This window comes from Aquarana catesbeiana, linkage group LG08 (genome assembly GCF_042186555.1).
Source record: "Aquarana catesbeiana isolate 2022-GZ linkage group LG08, ASM4218655v1, whole genome shotgun sequence".
NCBI classification, from domain to species: Eukaryota; Metazoa; Chordata; class Amphibia; order Anura; family Ranidae; genus Aquarana; species Aquarana catesbeiana.
In genome coordinates this window covers 301775199-301790979 of record NC_133331.1, presented here as the reverse complement: position 1 = coordinate 301790979, position 15781 = coordinate 301775199, and the positions used below count along the sequence as shown (strand labels likewise).

The 15781-nt window shown below is 45.2% G+C and overlaps 1 protein-coding gene across 1 annotated transcript in view; it reads right to left on the bottom strand.

Annotated features, from left to right (window-relative positions):
* Positions 1-15781, bottom strand: part of LOC141106870 (uncharacterized) — a 109103-nt gene that overhangs the window by 78611 nt on the left and 14711 nt on the right. Inside the window, 7 exon segments of the mRNA XM_073597798.1 lie at positions 2293-2434; positions 3997-4071; positions 4186-4335; positions 4427-4591; positions 4712-4809; positions 4926-5049; positions 5136-5180. Coding sequence (XP_073453899.1) covers positions 2293-2434; positions 3997-4071; positions 4186-4335; positions 4427-4591; positions 4712-4809; positions 4926-5049; positions 5136-5180 — 799 coding nt within the window.

Genomic DNA, 15781 nt, shown 5'->3' with positions numbered 1-15781 from the left:
GGCCGTTTTTTAAAACTTTTTTTGCATTGATCCATGTCCCCTGGGGCAGGACCCAGGTCCCCAAACACTTTTTATGACAATAACTTGCATATAAGCCTTTAAAATTAGAACTTTAGATTATTCATGTTCATGTCCCATAGACTTTAACGGTGTTCGCGTGTTCAAACAAATTTTTTGCCTGTTCGCATGTTCTGCTGCAAACCGAACAAGGGGGTGTTCGGCTCATCCCTAACCTTGATTAGTCAATTTCAACTTGGGGCTAGGGGGAAACACTCCTGAAAAGAGAGTTAGGGAGAATGGCGATATACAAGATGGATATTCTACCTCGTTTTTTATATTTACTGTATATCAAACGTTACCTATAGCACTTCCGAGGGCGTTCTTCCGTTCATTACAGTCTAGCTTAGTAAGGTACCTCTGGCTGAACTCCACAGCTAGGCTCCGCTAAGACATCTTAGTAAAGCGGGAAACAGGGGGGGGGGGGGGGGGGCGGGTCTACCGCATATGTAAGTGTACCATATAGCATCTGTATTGACCAGAATAGTGGATTGGTTTTATAACGTTAAATCAAAACAGTGGGTAACTATTGAGCAACAAATAACACCTGTCCCCTTGTCCTCCCCTCTGTGGATTATGCGTGAATATACACGAATGCTATCCTAAGTATATGGCTGTATGGTCTCCCTGGATTGATTTTTTGGGCTCTGGTGATCTGGGATCTTTATTATAAATAGTCTTTTTTATAATTAGTTTTTATTCTATGACGCGGTTCTGACTTAGGGAGGCGGTTCCCCAGATGGACTGTTGGAGAAATGGATAGACTTGTTTGTAAAAAAATGTCCTTCTTTTTTTTTTTTCTTCTTTCTCTTCTTCTGTCGCTTCTTACTCTTTTTTTCTTTCTTTTTAGAGTTTAGTTTGTCGTGCTTTGGGGTAGATTCTTGCCCAAGTGAAGTGATGGTTATCCAAGTACAAATGCCTTTCCTGAATAGGTGGTAAGACATAATTATATTGATCTACAAAATATTGGAAAGGATTGTCTTTCTCAACATCTGTTAATGTTTTGATATATGGGATCTAGTTGATCCAGATTATGGGCTTTTGTATGTAATTTTGCAATTTATTTAATAAAAAAATGTAAAATAATTGGTTCAATAAAGGCCTTCTATAAAAAAAAAAAAAGGCTTCCTTAACCAAGACGCGTTAGTGTTTTTTTTTTTACTACATAGAATTGTCTGTATTTGGCTGTTAAATTATAAAGAGTTTGCAGATCATATATGGACTCCAGTATGATTTTTTTTTCTAAAAATGTCGGTTACACAAAAGTCACGGTGGTGATGGGTTCTGATTTTTGAAGTTTTAATGAAGCTTGGCAAATGCCCTTTGTGTGTTGATTTTCTATTTGTTTTAAAGGGGCCCAGTAGAACCCTGACTCAGTAGTACCCCCACTCAGAGGATCCCCACCTTATTAGTACCCTCGTTCAGCAGATCCCATGTTCAGTAGTATCCCCCAGCTTTGCTGATCCTCTGCAGACTGCTCGTGACTTATTTCTGGTTAAAGGATATTAAACACCCAAAACAACTAAGACACAATGGGTAAAATGTATTTTTGCATTAATAACGGCTATGGGGAGTAATGGAGATGTCATAGCATTTTCTGGAAACATGAAATTATATTGAGGAATGGAGATGGACCTTTCATATGGTGTACAGTATCTCCTCCTCATTTGTTGGGAACATGGCCTTATATTGAGGAATGGAGATGGACCTTTCATATGGTGTACAGTATCTCCTCCTCATTTGTTGGGAACATGACATTATATTGAGGAATGGAGATGGACCTTTCATATGGTGTACAGTATCTCCTCCACATTTGTAGGGAACATGGCCTTATATTGAGGAATGGAGATGGAGCTTTCATGTGGTGTGGTTTGCGCAAACGTTATAGCATCTACAAACTATGTGATATATTTATGAAATTTTAATTCATTTTTTATTTTTTACTAGTAATGTCGGCTTATAGCGTGACTGCGATATTGTGACGGACAAAATCGGATACCTGACACTTTTGACATTTTTGGGAACTAGTGACACCAATACAGTGATCAGTGCTAACAATATGCACTGTCACTGTACTAATGATGCTGGCTGGGACAGGGGTAAACATCTAGGATGATCAAGGGATAAAATGTGTGGCCAACATGTGTTAGGCTAAGTTCCCACTGGCATTAAAAGCAGGCGTTTGAGAAGTAAAATGAGACTGTGACCCGCTTCTTCCATAGTGCCTATACTTACTTGTGTTGATAAGTAGAGACATTTCTTCCTGTTCACTTTTCATAATCATCCCGACCTCCTCCGTGGACAGCTGATCACCCCCCACATATGTCTCTACTTCTTCTTCTTTAACCTCAGCTTTTATATTAATCCGCTCTTCACCCTAAATAATAAAAAAATCTATTAAAGTCAACTGAAAGAAAAATGACAGCAGCTTTCCATTACCTAATACATCAATAAAAGTTTTTCTCAAAACCTCTTTCAGGACAGCACCTGGAGAGAGCGCAGCTCCACCCACTTTCCTAGGAAACACTGCGATCAATGTCTTTTAAAGGCAGGACACTTCCACCATGTCCTCGGTTGTAGAGTTTCCTCCGCCATGGTGGAAGCGCTGCGAGGAACTACGGATGTGCTGCACTCTATTCAGGCAGAGGTCCTCTGCATGGGAGTTTTTTTGTTTCTTTTTCCTTTTCTTAGACCCTGGGGTCTTTGGGCCACCCCAGCATCCTCCCAGATAGGCGGGGGGTATTCTTTTGCTCCCCGCTCGGCAAGGGCTTGGGTGCCGGCCAGGGGGGGTCTGTCAGAACGTGGAGCCAGGAGTGGCGTATCCTTCCAGGGCTTTCATTAGTTCCGGATTCCGATGGCGGGTGATCTCATTTCCGGAAGGGACGGGACTTCCGGTCGGGTGCATGGCTTCCAGCCTGCAGAATGCAGGAGTTGGGCGGGCCCTGGCTGGTGTACACGTCCGGTCTTCGCAACGGCGAAGAGACTGGGAGTTTCTTTTTAAAAAGTCGCGATGGCCGCAATGTTCGCTGCGCGAAATGGAGTCAGTGGCAGTGGCGGGAGCAGGAGCCACAGGTGCCAGCCAAGTCCAGGTAGGGGCACAGGCCCCATGGCTGTTACCTATAGGGCTATGTTTTTTTTTCCCCTCCTCCCCTCCCCTGGGCATTAGTATAGGGGAGGAGGGGGTCTGCACCATAACCCTTGGTTTACCTCATGGAGGGGTATGGTTGGATGGTCGGCCCCCCCTATTACTTTTATGGGGGGGCTGTTAGGTATCCTTGGGGGAAGGAGGGGGGTTATGGTTAGGTCCTAATCTAGTATTTTTTTTTTTTTAATAAATGTAAGCGGTGTAAGTACCTAAACATGACTTGGTATCAGGCTCTTGTACTCCCTGAACATAAGAGCTCAGACTGGGAGAGGGAGAAACAGAACAAGTGACCAATCAGCTGTGCTGAAATTTTAACAAGAACTGATAGCAGGAGGGAGCAGAGTGACAGAGAGATGAGCTCATCAGTCTGCTGTTTCTCCTGTCACTGTCCAGTCACAGACTGGGGGAGGGACAAGACCAGCAGGTATTACTGATCTGAAGTAGAGAAAAATAAGGTCTACTGCCAATTTCCTGTGAGCCCAGGAAACCCGGGACCCAGTCCCTATGGGGACATCATCACATCAGCCTGGACTTACAGGAGCAAAGAACAGCACCATGTCATTCAGTATGAACCCCCATTGTAAGAACACAAGGAGGAAGAGGACCCACAATGAAATGTGACTGGACTTAACAGCCACAGAAAAAAGGAACGTATATTGATTAAAAATAAAAAAAGAGAATGAGCTAGAAACCAAAGATTTAGAAGTAAGCATTAAAACAAGAATCTATAAAAAAATAATGTCCTCTCATAGCTTAGAATGCATATTTAGGTCTACATGTCCAGCCCCACCTACCTGATCCTGGTAAGGGATGGTGTGATCCTCCTGTATGGAATCCTGGGAATACAGAGGACGGGGACATCTCTCGCCCTAAACCCCAAAGATGATAAAATACATTTATAAAATGGAGCAAGACATTATATAGAAAAATATCATCTCATAGCTTAGAATACATATGAGTTCCAATTGCTCGGTCCTATCTACCTGATGATGGTGAGGGATGGTGTGATCTTCCTGTGTGGAATCCTGGGAATACAGAGGACCTCCCCCTCCCATAGACTGCTGAGCTCCACTCATCAACATCTCTTCTTCTTCCCTTTTAATCTCAGCTTTAATGTCTTTCAGTTCCTCATCCTAAACCCCAAAGATAGTAGAATATATGTGTAAAATGGAACATGTCCTCTCATAGCTTAGATTTATGTTCTAGTTGCTCAGTCCCACCTACCTGATGATGGTGAGGGATGCTTTGACCTTCCTGTGTGGAATCCCGGGAATACAGAGGACGGGGACATCTCTCTTGTGTGTCACCTTCCTCCATAGACTGCTGATCCTCAAACATCTCTTCTTTTTCTACTTTAACCTCAACTTTGATGTCTTTCAGTTCTTCACCCTAAACCCCAAACATGATAGAATGGATTTGTAAAAGGAATCAAGAGATGATATAGAAGAATTATCTCAAAGTGTAGAATTCCACAACGTATTTGAGTTCTAGTTGCTCAGTCCCACCTACCTGATGAAGGTGAGGGATGGTGTGACCTTCCTGTGTGGAATCCCGGGAATACAGAGGAGGAGGACATCTCTCTGGTGGGTTCTCATTACTGGATCCATCTGTAGGAAACACACACACTGACTGAATACGTTGTTTCTATGTGTTTATCAGATGATGGAGGATCTAGGTGGACCCTCCGTACTGCTCTCTCCTTTACAATAAAATCTCCTCTTACCCGGTGATGTGAGGGGCGGCTGATTCTCCATCATGACGTCCTTGTAGAGATCCTTGTGTCCTTCTAAATACTCCCACTCCTCCATGGAGAAATAGACAGTGACCTCCTGACACCTTATAGGAACCTGACACACACAATGATACAGTCACCATCCAGACACATCCCTTGTCTGTTACTGGATAATGTCCCAGAATTCCCGGCACCGCTCACCTCTCCTATCAGCAGATGAATGATCTTCTTGGTGACTTCTAGAATCTTCTAGTCATTGATTCTCTGATGTTTCAGGGAATGAGGTGAAGGCACTGTAATGGCAAAATGGTCACCAGACTTTACCGGAGGAAAACTCTGCATTGAAAGAACAACACTAATGTCCCAGAATCCTCTTCACTTCCCTGGTCATGGTTGTGTTTTATTAATAGAGATGACTGATGTCATGTGACCTTCCAGAATCCTCCTCACCTCTCCAGTCAGGTCTGTGTTTTATTAATAGAGATAAGAGTGATGTCATGTGACCTCCCAGAATCCTCCTCACCTCTCCAGTCAGGTCTGTGTTTTATTAATAGAGATAAGAGTGATGTCATGTGACCTCCCAGAATCCTCCTCACCTCCCCAGTAAGCAGGTAGATGATTTTCAGGGTGAGGTTGAACGTAGAATTCCAGCTAAAGCCTAACTAGTCTTAAAAATGCTCCCTCCCCCTCCTAACAACTGTACTAACGAACCTGTGTAAAAAAGACATATATACTTACCTATTTTCAGCCCACATTGGTCCGGTCACAGGATCCCCTTTGTCATACAATGTCATTTGCAGGGGAATAGAGAAAGTACCCACATATGGCTGTGAAAGCCAGGAGCCATTACATCACCTATAGGCTTCCATGGTGAAGCCACTATCAGTGGTCCCTCCTCTCCCCTGAAGCTTCTGCTGGATGAAACATGGAACTCGAATCACGTTACTGACCAGAATGGGCAGGAAGTGGACAAGTATACACATTTATTTATTTTTTTTAACAGGATAGTTAATAGAGGTTGTGCAAAAAAGTTTTAACAGCGCCAAAGATGTGTATAATTAATCCAAATGGACTGCAGCTTTCTCAAAATTGACGTGGGTCAGTAGTGGTAAAATAATTCTAGCCCCCCTCTGTAACTCAAAACATGTAACCAGTAAAAAAATTTAAAACGTCGCCTATGGGGATATTTTAGTACCGAAGTTTGGCGCCATTCCACGAGCATTTGCAATTTTGAAGATTGACATGTTATCTATTTACTCGGCGTAACATCATCTTTCACATTATGCAAAAAAAAAATTGGACTAACTTTACCGCTTTATTTTTTTTAAAGCCCGAAACTGCGCAAATACTGTGCGAGATAAAAAGTTGCAAAGACTGCCACTGTATTCTCTAGTGTTATTAATACGGTGATCAGTGCTAAAAAATACTGCACTATCACTGTATTAGGCCCCTTTCACACTGGGGCGGTGGGGGCGTCGGCGGTAAAACAGCGATGTTTTTAGCACTGTTTTACCGTCGTTTTTGCGGCTGTATTCGGCCGCTAGCGGTGCGGTTTTAACCCCCGCTGGCGGGTGAAAAAGGGTTAAAACCGCTCGTACAGCACGGCTATAGCCGCGATATTGCCGCGGTATAGCCGCGCTGTCCCATTGATTTTAATGGGCAGGAGCGGCGCTCCAAAGATGCGGCTCGCAGGACTTTTTTTTTTTATCGTCCTGCCAGCGCACCGCTTCAGTGTGAAAGCCCTCGGGCTTTCACACTAAACAAACAGCGGAGGCTGTTTAGGGGCGGTTTGTAGGCGGTATTTTTAGCGCAATAACGCCTGCAAACCGCCCCAGTGTGAAAGGGGCCTTAGTGTCATTGGTCCCCAAAAAGTGTCAAAAGTGGCAGTTAGTTTCCTGGCAATTTCACAGTCCCGCTATAAGTCGCTGATCGCCGCCATTACTAGTAAAAAAAAAAAAAAAAATCCCATAGTTTGTAGACGCTGTAACTTTTGCGCAAACCAATCTATAATTCAGGCATATTGATATTTTTATTTTACCAAAAATATGTAGCAAAATACATAATTGCCTAAATTTATGAAGAAATTAAATTTTTTAAAATTTTTTTGGTGGATATGTTTTATAACAGAAAGTAAAAAAATATTGTTTTCAAAATTGTCGTTCTTTTTGTTTTTATAAAATAAAACCAGCAGAGGTGATCAAATGCCACCAAAAGAAAGCTCTATTTGTGGGGCAAAAAAGTAAATAAATACATTTTGTTTGGGTACAGCGTCACACGTCTGCGCAATTGTCAGTTAAAGTAATGCAGCGCTGTATCACAGAAAATGGCCTGGTCAGTAAGGGGGGCATATCTTCCGGAGGTCAAGTGGTTAATGTTATTAATAATGTTCTATTTATGAAGACACTATACAGTATATAGGTAATGTTTCTATATTATTATTATTATACATGTTTTATAAAGCACCAACAGTTTGTGTGGTGCTGTAGAATAAGGATGAGCTCCGGCATGTTCGCACAGCCCACGTGCTGAGCCCGCCAGAAAGTCGGCGCTGCGCTAATCACAGGCAGTGAGACATTTCCCGATCTCTGCAGCCGCACATCGGGAAATGTCTCACTGCCTGTGATTAGCGCAGCGCAGTGCCGACCTCCTGGCGGGCTCTGCATGTGGGCTGTGCGAACGCGCCGGAGCTCATCCTTACTGTAGAACATGGAAGCAGACTGTACAGTTACTGTATTGATTATAATATACTCTATATATGTGTATATCATCATTTGCTGGAGATAAAAGACATCACAGTGACTAAGAGGAGGAAGAGGACGGACATGACGGGGGGGTTACTGGGTGTAAATATAAATTAATAACTTATTACCTCCTCTGCGGCCACTTCCAACGTCTTCTCTCTACTTCTTCCTGGCTCACCTTTCACCCGGAACTTCCTGTTTAAACCCCTACATCACTTCCTGTACATAAGATACCTCACTTCCTGTCTGTCTATCACTTCCTATCTGCACCTGATGCCACTTCCTCCCTAGTTGTGGTATCACTTCCTGTGTCTGTACAAACAAATCACACACTTCCTGTCCCACTCATAATTCGAAAAGATCTCCACCTTCAGAATAATGTCATTAAAGGGGGAGTCCCGTCTATATTTACTATGTGAATATTATAAAATAACATTGCAATGGTTAAAAAATACGAATCACCAGATCCGGTGACCATCTTAAAAAAACTGCAGATCAAATCACAGAAAAATTAAGTATGTTCAGCTGAATTGCTGTGTTTTTCCTTTACATATTTTTTTCCTCCCTTGCATTGTGTGTCTATGTGTCTGTAAGACTCTCATTTGTTCCTCTGTAATGAAGGAGTATGCTGTGAGTGGAATACATGTGTGCTGTATACACAAGTAGGCTCAGACTCTATTATATCATACTTGCCAACAGTCCCGATTTTAGGGTTGCCACCTTTTCTTCAAGCCAAACCTGAACACATTAGCAGCGCACGGCAAATATATATTTTTTTGTAGTACATTAAATTCATTACCTCTGTACAATGCAATGAAGAGCATTTTTTTATGTAGTATACACTATATACTATACATATAGTTTTGTGATTAAATAACATTTCTGGAGGGTTTGATGGGGGGCAGTATGTACAGGAGAGGAGTTCGGAGGGTATGATGGGGGCAGTATGTACAGGAGAGGAGCGCGGAGGGTATGATGGGGGTGGTATGTACAGGAGAGGAGTGTGGAGGGTATGATGGGGGTAGTATGTACAGGAGAGGAGTGCAGAGGGTATGATGGGGGCAGTATGTACAGGAGAGGAATGCGGATGGTATGATAGGGGTAGTATGTACAGGAGAGGAGTAGGGAGGGTATGATGGGGCAGTATGTACAGGAGAGGTATGCGGATGGTATGATAGGGGTAGTATGTACAGGAGAGGAGTGCGGAGGGTATGATAGGGGCAGTATGTACAGGAGAGGAGTGTGGAGGGTATGATGGGGGCAGTATGTGCAGGAGAGGAGTGCGGAGGGTATGATGGGGGCAGTATGTGCAGGAGAAGAGTGCGGAGGGTATGATGGGGCGGTATTACAGGAGAGGAGTGCGGAGGGTATGATGGGGGCAGTATGTGCAGGAGAGTAGTGCGGAGGGTATGATGGGAGCAGTATGTGCAGAAGAGTAGTGCGGAGGGTATGATGGGGGCAGTATGTGCAGGAGAGTAGTGCGGAGGGTATGATGGGAGCAGTATGTGCAGAAGAGTAGTGCGGAGGGTATGATGGGGGCAGTATGTGCAGGAGAGGAGTGCGGAGGGTATGATGAGGGCAGTATGTGCAGGAGAAGAGTGTGGAGGGTATGATGGGGCGGTATTACAGGAGAGGAGTGCGGAGGGTATGATGGGGGCAGTATGTGCAGGAGAGGAGTGCAGAGAGTATGATAGGGGCGGTATGTACAGGAGAGGAGTGCGGAGGTTATGATGGAGGCGGTATGTACAGGAGAGGAGTGCCGAGGGTATGATGGGGGCAGTATGCACAGGAGAGGAGTGCGGAGGGTATGATGGGGGCAGTATGTACAGGTGAGGAGTGCAGAGGGTATGATGGGGCAGTATGTGCAGGAGAGGAGTGCCGATGGTATGATGGGGGCAGTATGTACAGGTGGCATTGATGCGTATCAGTGCTCATCAATGCTGCCTAACAGTGCCCAACAATTCTGCCTATCAGTGCCATCTATCAGTGCTCATCAATGCCACCTATCAGTGCTCATCAATGCCACTTATCAATCCTGCATTTCAGTGCCCATCAATTCTGCCTATCAGTGCCACCTATCAGTGCCATCAATGCCGCCTATCAGTATCCATCCATGCCGCCTACCAGTGCCCATCAGTGCTGTCTATCACAACCCATCAGTGCTGCCTATCACAAGTCATCCATGCTGCCTTACAGTGCCCATCAATGCCGTCCTTTCAGTGCCCATCAGTGCTGCCTATCAGTGTCTATCAATCCCACCTATCAGTGCCCATTAGTGCCTCCCATAAGTGCTTATCGGTTATTGACAGTTCTCCCTCTCTCCTCTCTTGCACAATCTGCTCCTTCTCCGACCCCCCCCCTCTCCTGTGTGTACTCTGCGGGAAGTCAAGTGTGAAGCTAACAAGCTCACACAGGACAGAGAGGGGGTGGTTGAAAATGGAGCAGATCGTGCAAGAGAGGAGAGAGGGAGTACTGTCAATGATGGCTGTGAGCTGTATAAAAGATACACGCTCTCTGCTCAGAGCCATGTGATTAGCAACCCCGCTGGGGCCCCGACAGTGGCGGAATGCCAGGGCCCAGTCGCAAGTGCGACTGCTGCGACTCTGGTAGTTCTGCCACTGACCGATACTAGGGAGTTAGAAGCACCAACACTCCCTGTATAGCTTTTCTGACAGCTGCTTCTGTTTCTATCCCTCCCGCGGCTGTCAGGGAGATTGGTGCTTGTAACTGCCCCCACTGCTGCACCAATCACCCCCCCAGGCTGTCCCCCTCTTTGCTCCTCCTCTGTGCTCCCTGGATCCTCCTCTGTGCTCCCCTTGTCCTCTGGGTCCTGATCCATTTTGTCCTCCGTGTCCCCCTGCGTCCTCCCCGGCTCTCCGTGTCCTCTGGGCACTGATCCGTTTAGTCCTCCAGGTCCCCCTGCGTCCTCCCCGGCTCTCCATGTCCTCCTCCGGTCCCCCCATGTCCCGGATCTTTCAGTATGGAGAATGGATGAAGGAGGCAGTAAATCTGTCATTTACCGGCTCCTTCCTTTTCCGTGATCACTGACTTTGACCATTCATAACTAAGCATCGTAAACTTTAAATGGCTCTATATTTAGGATGTATCTGGTCTATAAACCAGAGGCTCTGGATGGAGAGTTGGATAAATTGCTCTATATTTAGGATGTATCTGGTCTTTTTTTCCCCCCAGAATAACATATGCCTTATGGTTACCAAGTAGAAATACTTTGTTTCAATGTATTTAATTGTTTTATAACACAACATAAGAAATCAGAAGCAAGCATACAGGTCACCGCAGGGGCTGAAGAATGATCAAGAATTACAGAGAGATCCAAAAGGAATATAAACAGAATAATCATAGTTTAACACCTTTATGCAATTGGGATGATATTGAAGGTTAATAAATGCGAAATGGAAAGAAAAGGGGGGAAAAAAAGTCTATATGCCATGGCATATAGACTTCTACATCCCAGGGGAGTAGAAATGCTTTCATAAAGGAAAGGAAGTCTATACAATATTAATGGCTGCGGTCTCTAAAAAGACACGCTCTTGTAATTTCGAGGACAAAAATGTAATAATCTCTCCCACTTAGATTGCTGATCAAGGCCCAAATCGATTTGCTTCCATATTCTCCAGCCACTGCGCTATTGTTTAGCTGTTGTTTCTGGAACACTGCAAAGTCATTTTTTGCATTTGTACAGAATACAGTGTGGTACTAAAAAAAAGATCACAAGTGACTTGCTATGCCACTTTTTGGCAATTTGCATATAGTTGACAACATTAACATTTGTTTTGTTCTTTAACCCCTTCACACCTAAGGATGAAACAAATCTAAATGCCTAAGCCCAATTTTTTGACTTTGACATGTGTTAGTAACTTTTGTTCATCCAGGTGGATTATACCTTGTTTTTTTCAGGAGCTTTCATTTGGTGGTAAATGGCAATGGATATCTCCTGCCTTTTTTTTTTTTTATTCTCAAAGGAAAACTGGCCCAAAATAGAAAATAAAATCATACCACATATGTGTACAGTGCTTGAAAAAGTATTCATACCCCTTGAAATTTTCCACATTTTGTCATGTTACAACCAAAATGTAAATGTATTTTATTGGGATTTTATGTGATAGACCAACACAAAGTGGCACATAATTGTGAAGTGAAAGGAAAACGATAAATGTATTTCATTTTTTTTTACAAATAAATATGTGAAAAGTGTGGTGTTTTTTTTTTTATTCTGCCCCCTTTACTCTGATACCTCTAACTAAAATCGAGTGGAACCAACTGCCTTCAGAAGTCACCTAATTAGTAAATAGAGTCCACCTGTGTGTAATCTAATCTCAGTATAAATACAGCTGTTCCATGAAGCCCTCAGAGGTTTGTTAGAGAACTTTAGTGAACAAACAGCATCATGAAGGCTAAGGAACACACCAGACAGGTCAGGGATAAAGTTGTGGAGAAGGTTAAAGCAGGGTTAGTTTATAAAACAATATCACAAAGCTTTAAACATCTCACGGAGCACTGTTCAATCCATCGTCCAAAAATGGCAAGAGTATGGCACAACTGCAAACCTACCAAGACATGGCTGTCCACCTAAACTGACAGTCCGGGCAAGGAGAGTGTAACGAAACGTCCCTACACTCCGCTTCAGTGCTTTTGTCATATACCATTTCCTCCCAGTCTGAATATAGATATCAGATATTCCAAGCGCTCACAAGCACAAAACAAGACAATACTTGTTTAGTTGCTAAACATAGACTCTTTTATTAGAACCAAAATACAAGTCTTTATATACAGTTAAAGAGGAGGTTCCCCCCTCCTTCTCATATTACTCTAACCAGAAACAGGATTAACATGAGCTAATTAACTAATCCCTTAAAGCAGCCGATGTGACTCCGTGCCCTCCTGGGCATTGTTATGATTAATCAGGATTTCACTACAGGTCAGACTTGTTGTCACCGAGCTTCACACAGTAGATTATAAGTATAAACACAGAACTCCTTCATACAATTGCAGGGTTAATTAGAACAAACAACAATGTGGCAAGCCAGACTAGACTCATTTACATTATACAGTGAGGTCCATAAATATTGGGACATCGACACAATTCTAATCTTTTTGGCTCTATACAACACCACAATGGATTTGAAATGAAAAGAACAAGATGTGCTTTAACTGTCAGACTTTCAGCTTTAATTTGAGGGTAATTACATCCAAATCGACTTGGATTTGGATGTAAATACCCTCCACACTACATTCTCTAACAGCTCTCCTCCACCATCCACACTACATTCTCCGACAGCTCTCCTCCACCATCCACACTACATTCTCCGACAGATCTCCTCCACCATCCACACTACATTCCCTGACAGCTCTCCTCCACCATCCACACTACATTCCCTGACAGCTCTCCTCCACCATCCACACTACATTCTCCGACATCTCTCCTCCACCATCCACACTACATTCTCCGACAGCTCTCCTCCACCATCCACACTACATTCCCCGACAGCTCTCCTCCACCATCCACACTGAATTCATCCGACAGCTCTCCTCCACCATCCACACTACATTCTCCGACAGCTTTCCTCCACCATCCACACTACATTCTCCGACAGCTTTCCTCCACCATCCACACTACATTCTCCGACATCTCTCCTCTACCATCCACACTACATTCTCCGACAGCTCTCCTCCACCATCCACACTACATTCTCCGACAGCTCTCCTCCACCATCTACACTACATCCTCCGACAGATCTCCTCCCACCATCCACACTACATTCTCTGACAGTTCTCCTCCACCATCCACACTACAATCTCCGACAGCTCTCCTCCCACCATCCACAATACATTCTCCGACAGCTCTCCCCCACCATCCACACTACATTCTCCTACATCTCCTCCACCATCCACACTACATTCTCCGACAGCTCTCCTCCACCATCCACACTACATTCTCTGACAGCTTTCCTCCACCATCCACACTACATTCTCCAACATCTCTCCTCTACCATCCACACTACATTCTCCGACAGCTCTCCTCCACCATCCACACTACATTCTCCGACAGCTTTCCTCCACCATCCACACTACATTCCCCGACAGCTCTCCTCCACCATCCACACTGCATTCTCCGACAGCTCTCCTCCACCATCTACACTACATTCTCCGACAGATCTCCTCCCAAAACCCACACTACATTCTCCGACAGCTCTCCACCATCCACACTACATTCTCCGACAGCTCTTCTCCACCATCCACACTACATTCTCTGACAGCTCTCCTCCACCATCCACACTACATTCTCCGACAGCTCTCCTCCACCATCTACACTACATTCTCCGACAGATCTCCTCCCACCATCCACACTACATTCTTTGACAGATCTCCTCCCACCATCCACACTACATTCTCTGACAGCTCTCCTCCACCATCCACACTACAATCTCCGACAGCTCTCCTCCACCATCCACACTACATTCTCCGACAGCTCTCCTCCACCATCCACACTACATTCTCCGACAGATCTCCTCCACCATCCACACTACATTCTCAGACAGCTCTCCTCCACCATCCACACTACATTCTCTGACAGCTTTCCTCCACCATCCACACTACATTCTCCGACATCTCTCCTCCACCATCCACACTACATTCTCTGACAGCTTTCCTCCACCATCCACACTACATTCTCCGACATCTCTCCTCTACCATCCACACTACATTCTCCGACAGCTCTCCTCCACCATCCACACTACATTCTCCGACAGCTTTCCTCCACCATCCACACTACATTCCCCGACAGCTCTCCTCCACCATCCACACTGCATTCTCCGACAGCTCTCCTCCACCATCTACACTACATTCTCCGACAGATCTCCTCCCACCTACATTCTCCGACAGATCTCCTCCCACCATCCACACTACATTCTCCGACAGATCTTCTCCCACCATCCACACTACATTCTCTGACAGCTCTCTTCCACCATCCACACTACAATCTCCGACAGCTCTCCTCCACCATCCACACTACATTCTCCGACAGATCTCCTCCCAAAACCCACACTACATTCTCCGACAGCTCTCCACCATCCACACTACATTCTCTGACAGCTCTTCTCCACCATCCACACTACATTCTCTGACAGCTCTCCTCCACCATCCACACTACATTCTCCAACAGCTTTCCTCCACCATCTACACTACATTCTCCGACAGATCTCCTCCCACCTACATTCTCCGACAGATCTCCTCCCACCATCCACACTACATTCTCCGACAGATCTTCTCCCACCATCCACACTACATTCTCTGACAGCTCTCTTCCACCATCCACACTACAATCTCCGACAGCTCTCCTCCACCATCCACACTACATTCTCCGACAGCTCTCCTCCACCATCCACACTACATTCTCCGACAGATCTCCTCCACCATCCACACTACATTTTCCGACAGCTGTCCTCCACCATCCACACTACATTCTCCGGCAGCTCTCCTCCACCATCCACACTACATTCTCCGGCAGCTCTCCTCCACCATCCACACTACATTCTCCGACAGCTCTCCTCCACCATCCACACTACATTCTCCGACAGCTCTCCTCCACCATCCACACTACATTCTCCGACAGATCTCCTCCACCATCCACACTACATTCTCCGACAGCTGTCCTCCACCATCCACACTACATTCTCCGGCAGCTCTCCTCCACCATCCACACTACAATCTCCGACAGCTCTCCTCCCACCATCCACACTACATTCTCCGACAGCTCTCCTCCACCATCCACACTACATTCTCCGACAGATCTCCTCCACCATCCACACTACATTCTCCGACAGATCTCCTCCACCATCCACACTACATTCTCCGACAGCTGTCCTCCACCATCCACACTACATTCTCCGGCAGCTCTCCTCCACCATCCACACTACATTCTCCGACAGATCTCCTCCACCATCCACACTACATTCTCCAACAGCTCTCCTCCACCATCCACACTACATTCTCCGACAGCTCTCCTCCACCATCCACACTACATTCTCTCTCCGACAGCTCTCCTTCACCATCCACACTACATTCTCCGACAGCTCTCCTCCACCA